This window comes from Echiichthys vipera (genome assembly GCF_963691815.1).
Source record: "Echiichthys vipera genome assembly, chromosome: 17".
Taxonomy (NCBI): Eukaryota; Metazoa; Chordata; class Actinopteri; order Perciformes; family Trachinidae; genus Echiichthys; species Echiichthys vipera.
Window position 1 is genome coordinate 21,596,963 of NC_139842.1, and position 18,884 is coordinate 21,615,846.

At 43.0% G+C, this 18,884-nt stretch overlaps 1 protein-coding gene across 1 annotated transcript; it reads left to right on the forward strand.

Moving 5' to 3' along the window:
* The first annotated feature begins 504 nt into the window (after positions 1 to 504).
* On the forward strand, positions 505 to 18,071 carry glyr1 (glyoxylate reductase 1 homolog (Arabidopsis)). Its single transcript, XM_083930561.1, has 16 exons — positions 505 to 564; positions 1,646 to 1,682; positions 1,784 to 1,863; positions 1,957 to 2,095; positions 2,740 to 2,850; positions 4,247 to 4,330; positions 6,073 to 6,126; positions 6,702 to 6,752; positions 7,435 to 7,508; positions 7,675 to 7,774; positions 8,253 to 8,363; positions 8,460 to 8,561; positions 8,776 to 8,938; positions 9,331 to 9,510; positions 9,904 to 10,028; positions 15,103 to 18,071. Exons 1-16 carry the CDS (start codon positions 527 to 529, stop codon positions 15,175 to 15,177), a joined length of 1,524 nt encoding a protein of 507 aa, XP_083786687.1. The 5' UTR covers positions 505 to 526; the 3' UTR covers positions 15,178 to 18,071.
* The last annotated feature ends 813 nt before the right edge of the window (positions 18,072 to 18,884 follow it).

Below are 18,884 nucleotides of genomic sequence, written 5' to 3' on the forward strand. Positions count from 1 at the left end.
CTGTGAACGCCCAACCTCTCACTGATGGAGGGTCATCCCTTTGGCCTTCATCTGGACAACCTGCTGTATCAGGGTTTCAGTCACCTTAGAGCAGCTGACATCTTGCAAAGTAACCAGGATAAATAGGGTGTATCTAACAATTAAGTCAATTATCACTAGGTGCAGAATAACACCAATAACTGGGAGGGATTTTTTTTTTATTTTTTTTTTTTTACAAAATAAAGGTTTTTCTTTAAGTGCCTTGCTTATTTTTAAAAAAACATGCTACACTCAAATTCTGAACAAAGAAAATAACTAATAAGAACTCAGAATAATTCAAGCATTTACATTTGTTGTCTAATTTTGACTTCCATTGTATATTAGGTTTATTAGAAACTAGTTTCCAACCTTTTTTTTAATCGCAGTAATAATAACAAAGCCAGGGGCGGATGTGACGTAGGGGCTTGGGGCGTGTCCTCGCATGTGATCAGTGGGTGTGTGTTGTCTTTTCCTCTCATTCAGTGCGACGTTTTATTAAAGTTGTAAGATGGCGACGGTGCATCTGAGGATCGGGGACCTGGTGTGGTGAGATAACCTTTAAATATTATCTAACGCAGCTACTTCTGCTGAGTTCTGTTGCATTTCCCAAAGAAGTGTTTTATGAGTTAGTGAAAGGTTACCGTGTCATGTTGTTGGTGAAGCAGGCGTCGTTAGTGGAAGTGTCTTCGGTTAGTTGATGGTCAACACAAACACACTGAGCTGACTCAGCCAGCAGCCTCGTTAGCTCATAGCTAGGACGCGCGACGTAAACGGTTTACAGCGAAACAAGATAGTCTTTCAGGGTATTAAGCAGTCTTTTAACATTTGTATTTACTCGCCGACTGCTTTATCTATAACGTAAAAGCTTCCCCAAGTATATATTTCCAATGCAGAGATGTTGTTGACTGTGACGAACTTAGCTAGCGTTAGCACCGTAGCTTCAGCGGATATCTGACGTTAACTAAGTTAACTGTAGTTACTGTACGGTAAAGACGTCAGCTTCTTCCGTGTTAACTGTTGCGCCTTTTCCTCTGCGGAGACAACTGTCGTGTTTTCTTTACTGGTTTACAAGTTCCCGCACAGTCTGAATTTGGCTCACTTTAACTCAGACAGGTGACTAACACGATAGGATAAAAGGATACCGTCGCCTCTTGTTGTCTTGTGACGTTAGCACAAGTCTGTTTCTCCTGACGGTGTTATCAACAAAACTACCCCAAAATCATATTAAGTCTCGTTTGTTGCTTAACATATGACTTTTTTGTAAGCTGAGTTGCTGCATGAATTGCTTTTACATCTCTCTAAACGCAACACTCTTGTAATGTGGCAAAAGGAAACATTTCTACATCCATTGCATAATGACCAGACCATCATTGAACGTACTTCCATTGCATTGTGCAGTGAGAGTTTGGTTAATTCTCTTTATACCCCTAGATTAATATAGCTGACATGTTTTACAGTGCTGACGAACTATTTGTGATCTTGTATTGTGAGAACCAGCAGCAAGAGGAGCTGGGTATTTATTTGAAATTATTGGTGCTGGTCGATACAGCCTGGAAAACTTTTTTTCTGCCGACACAAAATAACATTTTAATCTACCAGGGCTAATTATATATTTCTCTTCTTTCAGGGGGAAGCTTGGTCGTTACCCACCATGGCCAGGGAAGGTAAAAACATGCCCATGATGGGTCCAAAGCTGAATCTATTCAAACATTTGCATGGCCAATGTTATGCTAACGCTGGACTCCTATATTTATTTACATTCCAGGTTGTCAGCCCTCCCAAGGATTTGAAAAAGCCCAGGGGCAAAAAATGCCATTTTGTGAAATTCTTTGGAACTGAAGACCAGTAAGTATTGGTGGTTAAATATCTGTTCTGACTGATTTTGCATTTCCTTCTCCATCAAGTGTGTAAGAGCTGTGTTTCTGTGTGTCTGCCCAGTGCCTGGATCAAAGTAGAACAGCTGAAGCCCTACCATGCCCACAAAGAGGAGATGATCAAGATAAATAAAGGAAAGCGCTTCCAGCAGGCGGTTGATGCAGTAGAAGACTTCCTAAAGAAAGCAAAGGGGAAAGAACAGGTGAGGGGGTGGTGGTTTGTCCTATAACTCATGGTCTCGCATTGCCAGATCTCCACAGTGTTGTGCTGGAGAATGATTGTGCGGCACAAGTTAACATTCCGACTTGTTTTGGGCAGCGCTGAGCCAGATAGCAGAGATAGCGGAAGAATGGGTTTGTGTTCTTCCGTTGTTGGCCACAGCGGGATAGAAACGACACCGACACGCCCATTCCTGCATTCGCGGGAGAATGAGCAACAGTATTCGCGCGTGAGCTTACTCGAAGATTAAATGGATTTTGTACTAGAGAGCTTGAAGGGTAAACTCTGTTTGCTGTCTGGTCCCATTGAATTGGATATTTGCAGTGCATGTGTGAAAGGGGCATTAGTGAGACTTTAGTCAATGACTCTTCCAAGCCTCCTTGAGAAAATACTTCTTTGTGTCACCTTCATTCTCAGCAAATGTTTTTTCAGGTGGACACATGGTCCCTGTCGATGCCATCTGCCCACCAGAATGAGTGCATCCACTATCTGGGAAATGGTCTCTGCTCAGTGTCTGTACTCTGCTTATTTTAGAACCAGCCTGCATTCAAACAGGTGTCAGGCTGCTGAGAACAGCCTAGATGTGCAAAAATAGCAACATAAAATAATAATATTTGTTTTTAACAGAACTCAGACAGCAAAGGAGAGCCAAAAGGAAAGAAGGCCCCCAACAAGCCGCTGAAAATACTGGAGGAAGATGATGAGGATCTCAGTGCCCTGAAGGACCCCTCTGAGAAGGTCAGTAGTACACTAACAAGTTAAGACATTGTTGTCTCAAGCATTAGTTAAATAGATTTTTACTGAAATATATAAGCTATTTTGTAGAGAAGGTCACTCCAAGTAGCTTGAATCAGTGGTTAGAAACCAGACGGTGAAGCAGAAGTTTTCTTAGCATTTGGCAGTAGGGAAACAACACTCATCCAAACAGTGCCCGGGAAATGAACAAGCTCACAAAAAATCACAAGGCATGCAATGCATTTATAAATAATGGAAAAGTATTTTAAAATGCTAGGCGCCAGTTTGGGCCACCTGTTTACACAAATGAGAACTGAATGAAAATTAATAACCACAACATCACTATCACTTATTCTGACCAACTACAAATTACTTGAGTCCGGTCTCAAGGTAACTTTTTTTGTTGCGTTTTGTAAAATGCAGTTCTTGAATAGTCATAAAACATTGAATTCACTATCATCAAAAAGACCTCAGAAGGTATTAAAAACTCTTAGATTTTATTTTCTTTTTTTCTGTCAAGTATCATCGTTACCTTTATTAAATTCTATGTTCTATTCTGTTTTCCACTTTTTGAATTTGAGCATTAGTGTTGTCATCAAAGTAATATGTATTCAGTGTCCTGTTTCACACATAATGTATAATAAAGCTGGACGAAACTTCCAGGTCGGGAAAGGCAGCGTGGAAGTGCTTTAAACCTGCATGAGGGAACTCAAACAGAAGTCAATGAGAAAATGAGCCTACTTCTCATTTGATTTACTTAAACATAAAACATTTTCCTGTTGAATTTATGGTCTAAATCACTAGTTTCAAGTCTTCCATGATAAATTATGTTATTACATTTAGAATAAAATATACAGTGAAGCAGTGTATTCTTTTGGGCATGGCAACCTTTTAATTAACAGGTCGCCATGGTATCGACAGGATTGAGGTTTAGTATTGCAGATGCAGCACTGTTTACATTATTCTTGTCTTTGGGTGCTGTCAGTGTTAAAGTTCAGTACTATGACCCTCTCACAGTGGGTTTTCCCTTCATTTAAGTTAATTGTTACATCTTGGTCGCCTGACAATGTTCCCTTCCCTTTTTTAGCTTAATGCCATTAAAACAACGCTGCCTAAACGCTTAGCTCCGCCCTCCCGTACAGATATGAACAGTTTAGAGAAACTGAACTAAACGACAATAATCCCATTTTTTCTTTTGCCTTTAGTAATATCTATCACTTTAGATCACTGTGGCTTTGTTCATCCAGATTTAAAGAAGTCTTAGATTACTGAACCCAATACAGTGGAGGTGAATGGGATCTTATATTTCTATATTCCTTAATATATGACCCAAAAACATTCCCCACTATGGCAGACATGGACCTTAAAAAGGTGAATATGTGTCTCTCTCCTCCTTAAGGACTTAACTGACTCTGACCCAGAGCCGTCCACTATTGAGAGGCTGGGGGACGGACCTGGCTCAGGATTCAAGTGGGAAAGCAGTGTAGGTGAACACCCCCTCCCAACAAGCCTGCCTTGGCTTGTTGTTCTTCTACCTGACCTTAAGCTTTGGCTTTAATCACCAGCAACTGCAGACCTTTCCCTTCTGACCTTTTTGGTGCTAACTCTTGACTACTGAAACTGTTTGTGTGGCGTGTGCTGTTGAAATGGTCACCAACTCTGTATGTGGAGGCTCAAAAGGAGGCTGAGGTTTGATTCAGTTGGCCCTGAAATGTGTTATTTCCTGTTCTGCTTCCTGCTTCCTAATGAGTGTCTGGTAATGATGAGAGCCAAACTGCTCCTCAGGACCAGGGTTGATGACCACTCTGAATGTAATGCCCTTAAACCTGTGTGTGCACGCCACTACTACAACAACAAAAAAGCATGCGACCAAATATGGACTGAGTCATGAACTGTTAATCTTCATGTCAGTGGAAACATTTTCACAAACCTCAAAAATAGTGAGTTTGCTGCTGCAGTTGCTGCACAAAACAACTTTGGAATTTTCTAAAACATCATATAGTGATATACTGGGTCCAAAAGTAGTAGTTTTATCCAGAGGATATTGTGTATCGCCCTAATTAGTATGTTTTTAAAATATAGTTAGTGTGTCAGTTAAACACAGGCAGCCGGCAGAAGTGCTGCTACCCTCAGCCTTCTTTATGGTCTGGTGAATTTATAAACAGATCCTACTCGTTTCCTTTTCAGTTTTCATTCTCTGCATTTCCTCTCATCATCTGTGCTGGAAATTTGCTGCTTTCAGAAACCAAAACAACAAAACTAAGTAAATAAATGTTTGTTTGTTTGTAAAAATGGATCTATGACGGCAAACTTGTTGTATTCTGTATAGAATTCATCAGTTTCCACTAACATGGAGAGAATTGGACATTTTTATTCTTACCTATTCCGATACTTGAACTTGCGGGCAAGTCCCGATCTGATACCAATGTGTTTATTATTACTGTTTTTCAACAGCTGTGTACTACTGACCCTGTATGGATGTGATCGCTGTCGTCCTTGTATGGCCTGGCCCAGGGTTGCAAAGCATGAACAAATACAGAGAACGATTGCCTTTCTTTTATATTCTTGTTTGACAGTCATACCTGAACGAGTACAAAAATAAACTACTTTTTAAAGTAGATTTTTTTTCTGGGTTTAATTAGATTGTATCTGATCTGTGCATAGCTAGATGTGCTTACCGATGGTCTGCATTTTAGGCAGTATTAGAGGCATTTCTACGGATACACATTGTTTTTGTATACGCCTTAAACGTCATTTTCACATACTGTCACTTTAGAGGCCTGTCATCCTTTGTATTTTATATACAGTATCCAGCATGTGCATTTGTGTCGGTTGTAAACCCATGTTATTGGTGCACCTATAATTCTTTCTAAAAGCAGGCTGTGTTCCTCTTGCTCCCTATTGGTCTGAATATTCTTAAGGTCCGCCAATGTGGCTAACATGCAGTTTTTTTTTAAAACTCGGAATGATAGTTGCACACGTACAGGGTTCGCTCTGGTTATGGAGTTTGGATATAGGAAATTAGGAACAGTCAATAATTTGAATTAGCTTTTCATCATTAACACTCCAGGGCAGATTTTTAGGTCATGGTTAGAATTGCTCCCAAATCTCTCACCAGAACGTTGTGGTTTGTACCATGATGGGAGCCCTGATGCGTCAGTGTAGACTAAATGGTTTCTGCTCTCTATATTGTGTCAGCTCAGTACATTCTTTATTCTGTTACAGCCTGTGAAGGATGACCCACATTTCCATCACTTCCTACTCAGCCAGTCTGAGAAGGTAAGAGGATGCATGTTTAAACATTTTGACATCTACACGCTCTGATATTCTCTCCTTTTCAAATTACCTTTCATGTCTGATCTGGTTTGATAACCGATCAGAGACTCTGTAGTCATGAGTGTGTCAGCTTGGCTCTGACTTGATCAGTAGTGATATAGATCTTCACCCCTCTCTGGACACACCCAAGCTGAGTTTCCTCGAGGCAGCAGTGTCTCTGCCTTGCACCCCATCATGTGGGCCTGTTACAGTTAAACTGAAACAGCCCCTGACTAAACTGATAAATCCTTTGTCAGCCTGTGAGATGGTTTGCTCTGAAGTCTCTCCATTCAGCCCTTAACATGGACCTGTGCCCACATTCAGCACAGGAAGTCTAGCTTCTTTAATACCTATGAAATTGTGGCTACAAAATAAACAGAAATAACTGTCATTACATTTTTCAAGTGTATGACTTGGTGAGGAACCAATTAAATACACCAACTCAGACATTGAACCTGATACTGACCAGATGTTGCCTAGCTGTGTTTGTGTTTTTTTATGACATGATTGTATAATTGTTGTTTCCTCACTGACCACAGCCAGCCTCATCCATGGAACCCATTAGCAAGCGCCTGAAGATCATTGAAGAGGTAACTAGTGTATATTGGTCTAAATGTTACGACTTTGATTTTAAACTGTAGTGTTTTCAATAAAAACATTTAAGGAACATATTTAGTTTCATTAATAAAGCAAATCTAACCTGGCCCTGCCAGATGGATTGATTCACATTAGCTCAGCACATCCATCTGGGAACTCTTCTTTTGAGATCTTTTGGGGAGGGATGAAAATACTGGTTGCTGATTGGATAAACCATCTGTCTATCACCAACATACGAGCCAAATCAACAAATCAGATCAACAAAGGGTATGACGTACTAACGTTGAGGCAAATCTCAGAAAGTAAACAAAATGTTGTTTGTCCAACGTGAATTTACGGATAAAAGGCACAATGTCAAGTGCCTGGTCCATATTCCAACGGATGGATCCAAGAGAAAAAACTGTTAGTGAGGGGTTTGCTTGATAGCTGCGCTCATCTCATCTGCGGAAGCGACCATGTTGTTAACGCTGATCAGTCGCTTCTCGTTTCGTCACACTTAAATCCACCTTAAACCACTGATTGGTTCGGTTACTTTGCAAACTTCTCCAAATTTTCTCTGCCACACGTTACCAGTGCTCGCCAGATCAGGATGGTCTCACGAGGCTATAGCAAAGCTAGATAGGGCTTCACTTTCCCTTCAGTGGGAAATTGACAGTGTTGCTTTTGATTGTCCAGGACACAGGGTCAACATCTATCCAAGCAGCAGACAGCACAGCCATCAACGGCAGCATCACACCAACAGATAAACGGTATTCACTCATACTCACTGCAGCATTACAGAGTACCTTTATCAAGATTACTGTTACTGATGTTATGGCTCACTGATGTATTTAGCTTGGATCACACAGACATATGAATGCTATGGAAGCAATATTTGCTTGCTCATGTTTGTTCTTTTTGGACTCTGCCCTTCAGGATAGGGTTCCTTGGTCTGGGGCTGATGGGTAGCGGTATAGTTTCCAACCTGTTGAAAATGGGTCATGTCGTCACAGTGTGGAATCGCACAGCAGAAAAGGTACTGTAATGCAACACGGTGTCCCTGTCACACAGGCAGCTGCATTATCCACTTTAAAATCATTACTGATATTTTGTCTGATTGAGTGTCATTAACATCTGTGACCATGTCTCAATTTTAGGGGTTCTAAAATGAAAAAGATATGTATTGTAAAATGAAAACCTAGTGGTCATGAAGCCAGGATGACATGCTTTATTTCTATAGCCAAAAATCACAAAAACCAACAAACCTTAAGTAACCTCAGGACGGACACAGTCATGCAGTAGATGTTGTTAAATAGGATGGACAGAAGTAGCAGTTGTAGTCCTATAATAGGTCAACTGAATCACAATATAAAGTACGAACTAGACCTGGACATTTCAAGCAAAAGTACTAGTCTACATTCCCTGGGAACTATTCAACGCATATGTTGGCAAACCATAGAAGTACCCTGTGTTGCTGATGATTCAGTAAATGACTCCTGTCTGCTGTGTTCCAGTGTGACCTGTTCATCCAGGAGGGTGCCAGGTTAGGCCGAACCCCTGCAGAGGTGGCCTCCATGTGTGATATCACTTTCTCCTGCGTCTCTGACCCGAAGGCTGCCAGGGATGTGAGTACAAGCTCATCTACAGTAAATGGCTTCCTCTGGAAGTTTGAGTCACCGGCTTATGGATAAATAAAATACCTTTGTGTTGTTTTTCCCCAGTTGGTGTTGGGACCCAGTGGAGTGCTGCAGGGAATCAGGCCAGGCAAATGCTACGTAGAGATGTCCACTGTAGACCCAGAGACCATCACAGAACTCTCCCAGGTACACACTGACACAGCGCCAAAGTAGCCACGATTTCTTCACAGCCTTCACTGAAGTTAAAAAAAAATACAATTGAAATCAGCATACTTTCATAGCTTTTTGCCATCAGGAACTATTCCAAACCCGCCAAATGGTTGTGGCGTTTCCTCTCCATCCGAAATATGTATTGTATAAGTATTGCTGTTTAGATTGTTATTCAATCTTTGAATGTTAGGTGATTACATCGCGGGGCGGCCGTTTCCTGGAGGCTCCAGTGGCGGGCAGCCAGCAGCTCTCCAATGATGGGATGCTGGTCATCCTGGCAGCTGGTGACAGAACTGTCTACGAGGATTGCAGCAGCTGCTTCCAGGCCATGGGCAAGACCTCGTTCTTCCTGGGTAAGTGCAAAACTAGTAGATAGAGGCTGAGTGACCCAAAAAAGTCTGAGCTTTGGGGTCTGACACATCGTGAGGCTCAAAAGGTGGCGCCATATCATAGAAAGAAAGAAGGAAACCGCCTAGGCGCACCCAAAGAGTTCCTGAGCGAAAACCACCACTTTTATTTGTAGCACCATCTGCTAGAACCCTCCAACAGCGGAGCTCCAGTTCCACTGCGCATGTCTTACCCAGACTGGCAGACTTTTTTTTTTATGGCCTTGGGTAAGAAGGGTGTACTTTAACCAGTCAGCTCGCAGTTCACTATGACACGTCTGGATGTGTTCACAATTTACTTTTCAGTGTTGGGTCAAATTCCTACTGGTTTATAAATGTGTGTGTGTGTCTGTTTTCAGGTGAAGCCGGTAACGCAGCGAGGATGATGCTGATCCTCAACATGGTGCAGGGTAGCTTCATGGCCACCATTGCAGAGGGGCTAACACTGGCCCAGGCAACAGGCCAATCACAGCAGACCTTCCTGGACATCCTGTGCCAGGGCCAGATGGCAAGCACCTTTGTGGACCAGAAATGCCAAAGTAAGTCAACACAAAGACGATTAGAGTCTTTTTTTTTATTCACCTGAACCTTGCTCACTGGTTGTCTTTTATAATGTGTATTTACGAGTTAAGAGTTAATTTTCTGTCTAAATAAGATATTTCTTAACGCTGTTTTTATAACTGTTCAGTTTTTTAAGAATTTGAGATATGCTAATTTTTATGATTGTAAAGGCGTTTTAATATTTTCATGAACCGGGCACCTTGTAAAGTGATGACGGGAGAGACAGAAGGCTTAGCTTTCTACACTCTAGTTATTAGGGTTTTTATTTTCGATTGTTTTATACAGGATCACGTCAACATCGGTCCATTTTTAAATGGTTCAAATATGTTTGCACTTGGGCTAATATAGACCTTTCTTCCTTCCTCTTCCAGATATCTTACAGGGCAACTTTAAGCCAGACTACTATTTGAAACACATTCAGAAGGACCTGAGGCTAGCCATCTCCATGGGCGACATGGCCAACCATCCAACCCCAATGGCTGCAGCTGCCAATGAGGTACAATTTAGGATTGTTCTTACTGTATGGGAAAGGTTTTACAGCATGTGTGTCAAAGTCAAGGGCCGCGGGCCAGATTCGGCACAGCCACCTGCTGGTGTTTTTCACGCAAAAAACTACATTACCCACAATGCAACGGTAGCCCGCGAACTCACTGTAGCGCCGCAAGTGGGCCGCCCCGTCTTCAATATTCTTAAGCATTCAGGGCAGATGTCAACGTTCAGCCCCCCCCCCCCCCCCCCCCCAATAATGGCTAAAGGGAAGGTGGACGATGAGAACAGGGTGTTTCAAGCTCGGTGGGAGGCAGAGCACATGTTCACGGAGGTAAAGGGCAAAGCTTTGTGTCTTTATCTTGATATTAAGGAAAACATTTTATTTTTGAAGGACATTTTCTTTTTTGCTGTTTGCCTGTTGAAAATGTTTTCCTTGAAATAACTACGGTCATAAGAAAATATTGCTTTATTTTATTTATTTAATGTACAGGATAACTGTTTTCTCTTTGAAGGAAGTTTGTTTTTGTCTGTGAGCCTGTTGAAAAATGTTTTCACCTGAAATTACTGACAGAGCCATACAAAAATATTGGATTATTCATTTAATTATTAAATATAATACGGTACACTGTGTTAGGTCCTGGTTCAATAGGTTATAGGCAATCATTTTAATATGTTTTAATAAACATTGAACCAGTCTGGCCCTCGGCTTGTAGCAAATTTGTTTTTTTGGCCCTCTGATGTATTTGACTTTGACATCCCTGTTTTACAGCAATAAAACTGAATCTTGTCTTTCGTTTTTTACTGTGAACTGGTGACAAACAAACCACCTTCCTTGGTTAAAATGAATTAGGGAACATTCCACATGCTGCCAAACAAATACAGTTTAAAGTTGTCATTAGTTAACATGATGGCTTCAAAGTGAGAGGTCTTAGTTGTATTAACTTGTAGAACATTAAAGGAATACTTCACTCTCAAAATTACCTTTTTGTATATCAACTACTTACCAAGTTTTCCTGGAATTCATGAAGAGAACCTTTTTGTCGCATGCCTCCGTGGTGAACAGAGAATCCCAAAAATGGAGAAAATCAGAATCAGAATCAGAATCAGAATACTTTATTGATCCCCGGGGGGAAATTCTTTTGTTCGAATGCTCCGTGCACAGTAGAAACAAGCCATAAAGATGAATAAGTAGAATAAAATAAAGTAAGGATTCAAATAAAATACAATTAAGATAAATCTAAAGTAGCTAATAAATAGCCAATAAAATACAGTACAAATAAATAATAAACAATCAAGTAAACAATCTGAGGTGAGTGTGAAAATACAATCTGAGATATATACACTGTACAATTAGGTTATTATGGCAAATGAAATGAAATGAGAACAGATATTTATATTTTGTTTTGTTTTGTTTTGAAGTAGTCAAGAGTCCGGTAATTAAAGAGATGAGTTGTACAGTTTAATGGCCACAGGTAAGAATGACCTCCTGTGGCGCTCAGTGGTGCATTTAGGAGCAATCAGTCTCTGGCTGAAGGTGCTCCTCAGTTCAGCCAGAGTGTTGTGGAGAGGGTGAGAGCCATGCTGCAGTATCGCCCGCACCTTCAACAGCATCCTCCTGTCTGACACTGCAGCCAAGGTGTCCAGCTCCACCCCCACAATGTCACTGGCCTTTCTGATCAGTTTATTGAGTCTGTTGGCATCTGCAACCTTCAGTCTGCTGCCCCAGCACACTACAGCAAACAGAAAAGCACTCGCCACCACAGACTCATAAAACATCCTCAGCATGGTCCGACAGATGTTGAAGGAGCGGAGCCTCCTCAGAAAATAGAGGCGGCTCTGTCCCTTCTTGTAAAGGACTTCAGTGTTCTTAGTCCAGTCCAGTTTATTGTCAATGAACACCCCCAGATATTTGTAGTGTTCTACAATGTCCACGTTATGCCCCCGGATGGAAACTGGGGTCACTGGTGTCTTTGTCCTCCTCAGATCCACCACCAGCTCTTTGGTTTTTGCTGTGTTGAGCTGCAGGTGGTTCAGCTCACACCATGTGACAAAGTTGTCAACCACAGCCCTGTATTCAGCCTCCTCACCCTTACTGATACATCCCACTACAGCAGAGTCATCAGAAAACTTCTGAAGATGGCAAGACTCTGTCTGGTAGCTGAAGTCCGTGGTGTAAAGGGTGAAGAGGAAAGGAGAGAGAACAGTCCCTTGTGGTGCGCCAGTGCTGCTAACCACTGTATCTGACACACAGTGACGCAGGCGCACGTACTGTGGTCGACCAGTGAGGTAGTCCACAATCCAGGAAACAAGGGGGGGATCCACCAGCATCGCCGTCATCTTGTCACCCAGTAGAGCAGGCCTGATGGTGTTGAATGCGCTGGAGAAGTCAAAGAAAGTGACCCTCACAGTGCTCCTCGGCTTGTCCAGGTGGGTGTAGGCACGGTTAAGCAGGTAGATGATGGCATCCTCAACTCCAATCCGGGGCTGATAGGCGAACTGCAGGGGGTCCAGGTGTGGCCTGACCATAGGCCTGAGCTGCTCCAGGACGAGTCTCTCCAGGGTCTTCATGATATGAGACGTCAGTGCCACCGGTCGGTAGTCTGAGAGACCGCTGGGCTGCGGCGTCTTTGGCACTGGAACGAGGCAGGACGTCTTCCATATCACAGGGACCCTCTGGAGGCTCAGGCTCATCTCGAAGACGCGGTGTAGAACTCCACATAGCTGTTCGGCGCAGGCTCTGAGAACCCGTGGACTGACACCATCAGGGCCTGCAGCCTTACCGGCGTGGAGTTTGCTCAGTTGTCTCCGTACCTGAAGCGGTGTAAACTGTGCAGGTTGAGCAGGGGGAGGTTTGAAGTCCAGAGTGAGAGGAGGGCAGGTAGCAGGGGAGCCAGGAGAGGTGTGAAGAGAGGGGGATGGGTGTGAGGGTCTCATGACGTTGAATGAGGTGCTAACAGGAGGAGGAGGGGGGGTCAGAAGCAGTGATGGCTGTAGACAGTCAGCAGGAGAGACAGCAGGGGCCTGGGCTGCAGTGTCAAACCTGTTGAAGAACAGATTCAACTCATTAGCCCCAGCCACACTGCCATCGGATCCACCGCTAGCTGGTCTGAAGCCTGTGATGGTCTTCATGCCACTCCAGACCTCCCTCATGTTGTTTTGCTGGAGTTTCATCTCCAGCTTCCTCCTGTAGCTGTCCTTAGCCTCTCTGATCTTGTTGTTAAGCTCCCTCTGAACGTCCCGAAGCTCCTCCCTGTTGCCACCTCTGAAGGCCCTCTTCTTCTGGTTCAGAGTGGCTTTGATGTCTTTGGTTACCCAGGGCTTGTTGTTTGGGTAACAACGCACAGACCGAGCTGGGACAATGCCGTCCACACAGAAATTGATGTAGTCTGTGATGCATTCAGTAAGCCCATCAATGTCGTCTCCATGCGGCTCACAGAGTGCATTCCAGTCTGTCACCTCAAAACAGCCCTGCAGTGCCTCATAGCAGTCCTCTGACCATGTCCTCACTGTCTTTGTGGTCACAGGCAGCCTCTTCACTAGAGGCACATAGCAGGGGGTGAGAAGCACCAGGTTGTGATCTGATCTCCCCAGGGGGGGAAGGGACGTGGAGGTGTATGCGTCCTTCACATTAGCATACAACAGGTCCAGGGTCCTTTCCTCTCTTGTTGTACAGGTCACATACTGGGTGAATTTCGGCAGTGTCTTTTTAATGCAGACATGGTTGAAGTCACCCGAGATTATAATCAGAGCAGTCGGGTGTGCGGTCTGTAGTCTGGCTATTGTGGAGTGGATGACGTCACATGCCGACGTTGGGTTAGCGGACGGGGGAATGTAAACAGCCACAACGATAGCATGAGAGAATTCACGGGGTAAATAGTACGGACGGAGGCCCACAGATAACAGTTCGATATCCGGACTGCAGATGCGGTCTTTGATGGTAACGTGACCAGGATTGCACCACCTGTTGTTCACGTAAACAGCAAGCCCCCCTCCTTTACGCTTGCCGCTCGTAGTGCAGTCCCTGTCAGCCCGGACAGTGTGGAAGCCCTCGGTGGAAATATTGTGGTCAGGAACATCCGCGTGTAGCCACGACTCCGAGAAAATCATCAGGCTACACTCCCGGTATTCCTGACGACTCCGGGTTAGCGCTGTTAGCTCGTCCATCTTATTCCCCAGTGATCTCACGTTGCCCATGATGAGAGATGGGAGACACGGCTTGAATGTCTTCCTCTCCATAAGTCTCCGGTGTTTCGCTCCTTTTCTCCGCCGTAGCGATCCTTTCCCTCTGCCTCCACGGTGTGTTTTCCTCCATAGTTCAGCAGGGATGTCCGCCTTCACCGTAGCCGAGCCGGCCGGCTTCAGCTCTATCAGCTGATCCCTGGAGTAAACAATGCGGAGTTGCTGAGCAACCGTCGTGTGGCGGAGTAAAAGCAGCGATTCAACCAAAAACGCCACAACAAAAACTCTCCACACAAGCATGTTTAAAGAGAGAGGCTAATAAACAACTATGTTAAAAGAAAAAAGAAAAAAGTAAGATAAAGTAAAAAGGAGAAAAGTTGAAAACAAAGTAAAAGTAAGCAGGAGCGACTAGAACAGGCTGCATACACCGCGGCGCATGCGCACTAATGTCTTGATAAATAAATAAAGTAATAGAGTCCACGTTTAACAGCAGAAAAATAAATCAAAATATCTTTTAACAAACGCTCACAACTCCAGCAGTATAAACCAAGTGTTGGTTTATCCAGTCGTTTGCTCAGTACTACCCAAACACGTGTTGTCACCAAACCCATACTATTTACAACACTTCCACGTCGTAGTGCGCGGTTCTTTGTGATACATTATCAGACCGCTTACAGGAAAGTGATGCAACACAGTAGCATGGTAACCTATGAATCCACTCACCAGGGTCTAGGTGTTCACCTTTTTCTGTCCGAGCCGTCGTGTGTTTTGCCAGTGTTTGCTTGCTTTCCTACACCTGCAGTAATACTGAATCCTTTCTAATAATACATGAATAAATGCTGAAATAACAGAAGTGAAGCATGTGCAAGACTGAAACCCTTTTTTTCTCTGTTCCTCTGCAGGTTTACAAGAGGGCTAAGGCACTGGACCAGTCAGACAATGATATATCTGCCGTCTACAGAGCCTACATTCACTAGAGCGAGGTGTGACCTATCCTCTGGACCACACAGTCTTTAATCCCTTCTGATTTCTCCCTTGTCATGTAATGAGGTTTTTATTTTGTTTTAAATTCTAGTCGTTTTATTTCGCCACAGCGCCAGCCCTGTTAGCTACCCACAAGTCATGGGATTGTAATTCCTTTTTTTTTTTAGAGGCAACCTTGAGAATTGCACTGTACTGGGGTGAAATGTGCTGTAAGAGTGCTCCAGATGAGGCTGTGGAGGCGGTTTGTGTGCTTTCTGACAACGGAAATCCGGTGGAAGTAATGCAGGGTGAGAATGTGGGGTCCAGTGTCACTGTGAAGAGCAGGGTGTCCAGCTCAAGCCGAGGGAAATGCTGTCAGGTTTTGTGGATGCATAAACCCTAAAGATTTTTTTTCCTTTTGTTTGTCCATGTGCAAATGATGAGTATATTTAATTATGTGTGATGTTTGCTTTTTTTCTTCTTTTTAAATGTCCAGAATTCCATGAGAGAAAACACCAAGAACATGCCACTGCATTGCCTTAATATTGTAACCCCCTCGAGTCTTCTCAATAATAGTATTTATTTATGTTTCTTTCTAGGTCTCCTAGTGCAGTTTGGCCATGGCTTGTTTCTGTATTTGACAAGATGATTTATGCTTTTACGTTGGTGTTAATGATCCTTCTTGAACAGGTTAAGGACAGAGCAACAGATGGGCCGAGGCCTTAAAATGCAGTATATTTCTCATCGAGACTTGATGATTTCCACATTTGCAACATTGTGTTTGGATGAGTTCTCATTTACGCTGTTTTTCTTTTTTTTTTAAATATATTTCTCTCAAACAATTTAAGTCCACTTTTTGAGTTGCATTTTAAGTGAACGTCATGATTGAGCCCCAGATCAAACCTGTAGCTGGTACTGAAGGCCAGTTTTAGACCATGACGACTAAAAAACACAAGCTAATGAAACCGTTTGAAGTGGGGTTAGTGTTTTAAAAAAAATGAAAATTTCTTTCATTGCTTTCAAAGCTGTAGAATAAAATCACCTGCTGTAGTCATTAGCTGATTTTGGTTGGAATATTATTATTGATTACATTAGTACACCCCAACACACACCTCACTTCATCTTAACAATTTGGGTAAATAATGTTAACATGGAGTCTTTTTTTATTTATTTATTTCTTCCATCGGCCTCATTTCAGGTTTAATAAAGGATGACAGGTGATCTTGACTACGTAGTAGAGGTCATCGCGAGTTCACGGGGTCTGGAACCTGACCAATAAATTGGCCATAACTGCTATGAGCTCATAACAGATTTGTTGTATGACTCAATCAGATATGTAAGGGGACATTTTAAAAAGGTATCTCCATTGTCCATGAGAGCAGTTTTTGGTTGTACTGTAAAATGTCCCACACACGACATATACTCAATACAATGGTCCAATAAACACAATTAAAGGATTCAAAATTCATTCAAAATTGCACTTTGTTAAAGAGCCTCTTGGCCAGATTGGCTAATTACATTTAATAACTTTCAGATGTGGGTATCTGCCTCAAAAGGTCATCGTTAGGTCGGGCTCTAGTGTGTCCAAGTGTGTGCGCACATGCATATATGTGTGTGTGCGCTACCTATATGCAATTGGAGTGAAAGTGGTGTGTATTTAGTGGCCTAATTCAGTCCAATTATCCTAACAACCATGGCAACTGGGTGTCTTTTTGAAAATTAAGTAATTCATGTTGAGTTAGTTTTTCTATGGGTCCATTTTGGATTTGGTTCAGAACTCTGGACCTGTGAAGACCTCTACTTCATAGTCTTAACTAACAAAAGTATGCAGATGAAAAAGATGCACATGACAATGACCAATTTATGCAAAAGAAAGATGGCACGGTTGTCAGTGCTCACCCACAGGTGTTCTAGGCCTGTACCTGAGACGGTGAAACGGCAGAGTTCGGACAGAAGACAAGACCGCTTTAATTTAAGTCAAATATTAAAAACTGATCCAACAAAACACGTGAAACTAGCTTACGGCTCACACAGTTAGCATATTTACAGAGTAAGTTTAGAGTTTCATCCCATTTAGATTCTCTGTCAGAATTGAGCGATTTCCCAAGGACTCCATGTTGCAAGGAGGAAGTGGGTAAGGTTTTGAAACTCCTCTGTAACCGACATGGTGTCAGGAAGTAGGCCTCGGTGCAGAAACTGGTGAATCCAGAATCCAAATACGGTGACAAATGGTTATCCTCGTAAGGAGCTCATCAGTAGTCGACCACACTGTCACCATCTGATGTTTCTTCAACTATAACCCATACAGTATGACATGATGACAGAAAGCAGGAGATTGCACTGTCACACGTTATTAAAACGTTTCCTTGCAGGTAAAAGAAGAGCTCATGGTGTTTGGTTTTTCTTTAAGGCCCTATGTGTTTTATTAGTTTAAAGTGTATGAATGACTACTCATAAAACAATTTGTTTCAAGTAATGAATCCAACACCATTTTAAAAGGTTGTCCGTTTGCCAAACATGAAGGTTTTTGATTTCGGAGCCCGTCGCACGCTCGTGTAAAGAAGAGTTTTTAGAGGACAGATGTAAATAGCACATTAGGTTGCGTAGGATTTCTTTTATATCTACAATAACCGGGATTAACGAACACAACTGCTTTTGGTTTTGACCCCACAGAGCGACTGTCTAACATCTTTTTGTCTTATTACTGTAGATCGTTCAGTTCAAGTGTAAATGGTTAATTAATATGTGGTTTATATAATCTGGTTTATTATCGCGTTGAAATAATGACTTGGATCCCGTGGAAGGAAGGAGGGTGTAACTTTGGTTTTGGGGGATATTTATGATTTTGTGTACATGTGGAAGTATCAAGACTTTTGTGCTGTTTAATAAATCCTCTCCTGATTACTGACACGTCTGCGTGGTTAATCACTGATCCAGTGTTGTCTTGGTGGTTGTGGCTCAGGAGGTAGAGCAGGTCCTTAATTAAATCTCAAGGTTGGAGGTTCAATCCCCGGCTCCTCTTGTCCGCATGTTGAAGTGTCCTTGAGCGAGACACTGAACCCGGGGTTGCTCCTGATGGACGGTGCCTTGCATTGCTCCTCCACTATCATGAGTGGAGACAAATTGTAAGGTGGGAAAGCACTACAGTATATTCCATTCAACATCCTGCGTGTACCGTTCATTTGATTAGAGCGGGTACAAGTGGCCGAAATGGGTTTTCTCAGGAGGGTGGCTGGAGTCTCCCTTAGAGAGAGGGGGAGAAATTCAGCCATCCGTGAGGAACTCGGAGTAGAGCCGAGTTGAAAGGAGCCAGTTGAGGTAGTTCAGGCATCTAGGCACAGGTTCCAGGCACGTCCAGCTGGGAGGAGGCCTCAGGGAAGACCCAGGACTAGGTGGAGAGATTATTTCTCCACACTGGCCTGGGAACGCCTCAGGATCCCCCAGTTAGAGCTGGTTAATGTGGCCCGGGAAAGGGAAGTTTGGGGTCCCCAGCTACTGCCCCCACGACCCGACCCCGGATAAGAGGCTGAAGAGTGATGAGTGAGTGAGTCTAATATTTGACAAATATATAACTTCATCTTTGAAAAGGTCTCATGAATTTCCTCAAAGCAGCTATACGCTATTTGTTATATGTTGTAGGAACATCTGTGATATTCTCATTTGTCCAGGTCATCGTTATCCCCAAAGCAATTCCAGTCAAAAGCAACTGGAAACTGGAGCG

Excerpts from the sequence above, each read along its gene's own strand:
- glyr1 (XM_083930561.1), top strand. The coding sequence starts at position 527 with ATGGCGACGGTGCATCTGAGGATCGGGGACCTGGTGTG. Across the intron at positions 7,509-7,674 it reads ATCACACCAACAGATAAACG|GATAGGGTTCCTTGGTCTGG; the intron begins GTATTCACTCAT and ends TCTGCCCTTCAG. Across the intron at positions 8,364-8,459 it reads ACCCGAAGGCTGCCAGGGAT|TTGGTGTTGGGACCCAGTGG; the intron begins GTGAGTACAAGC and ends GTTTTTCCCCAG.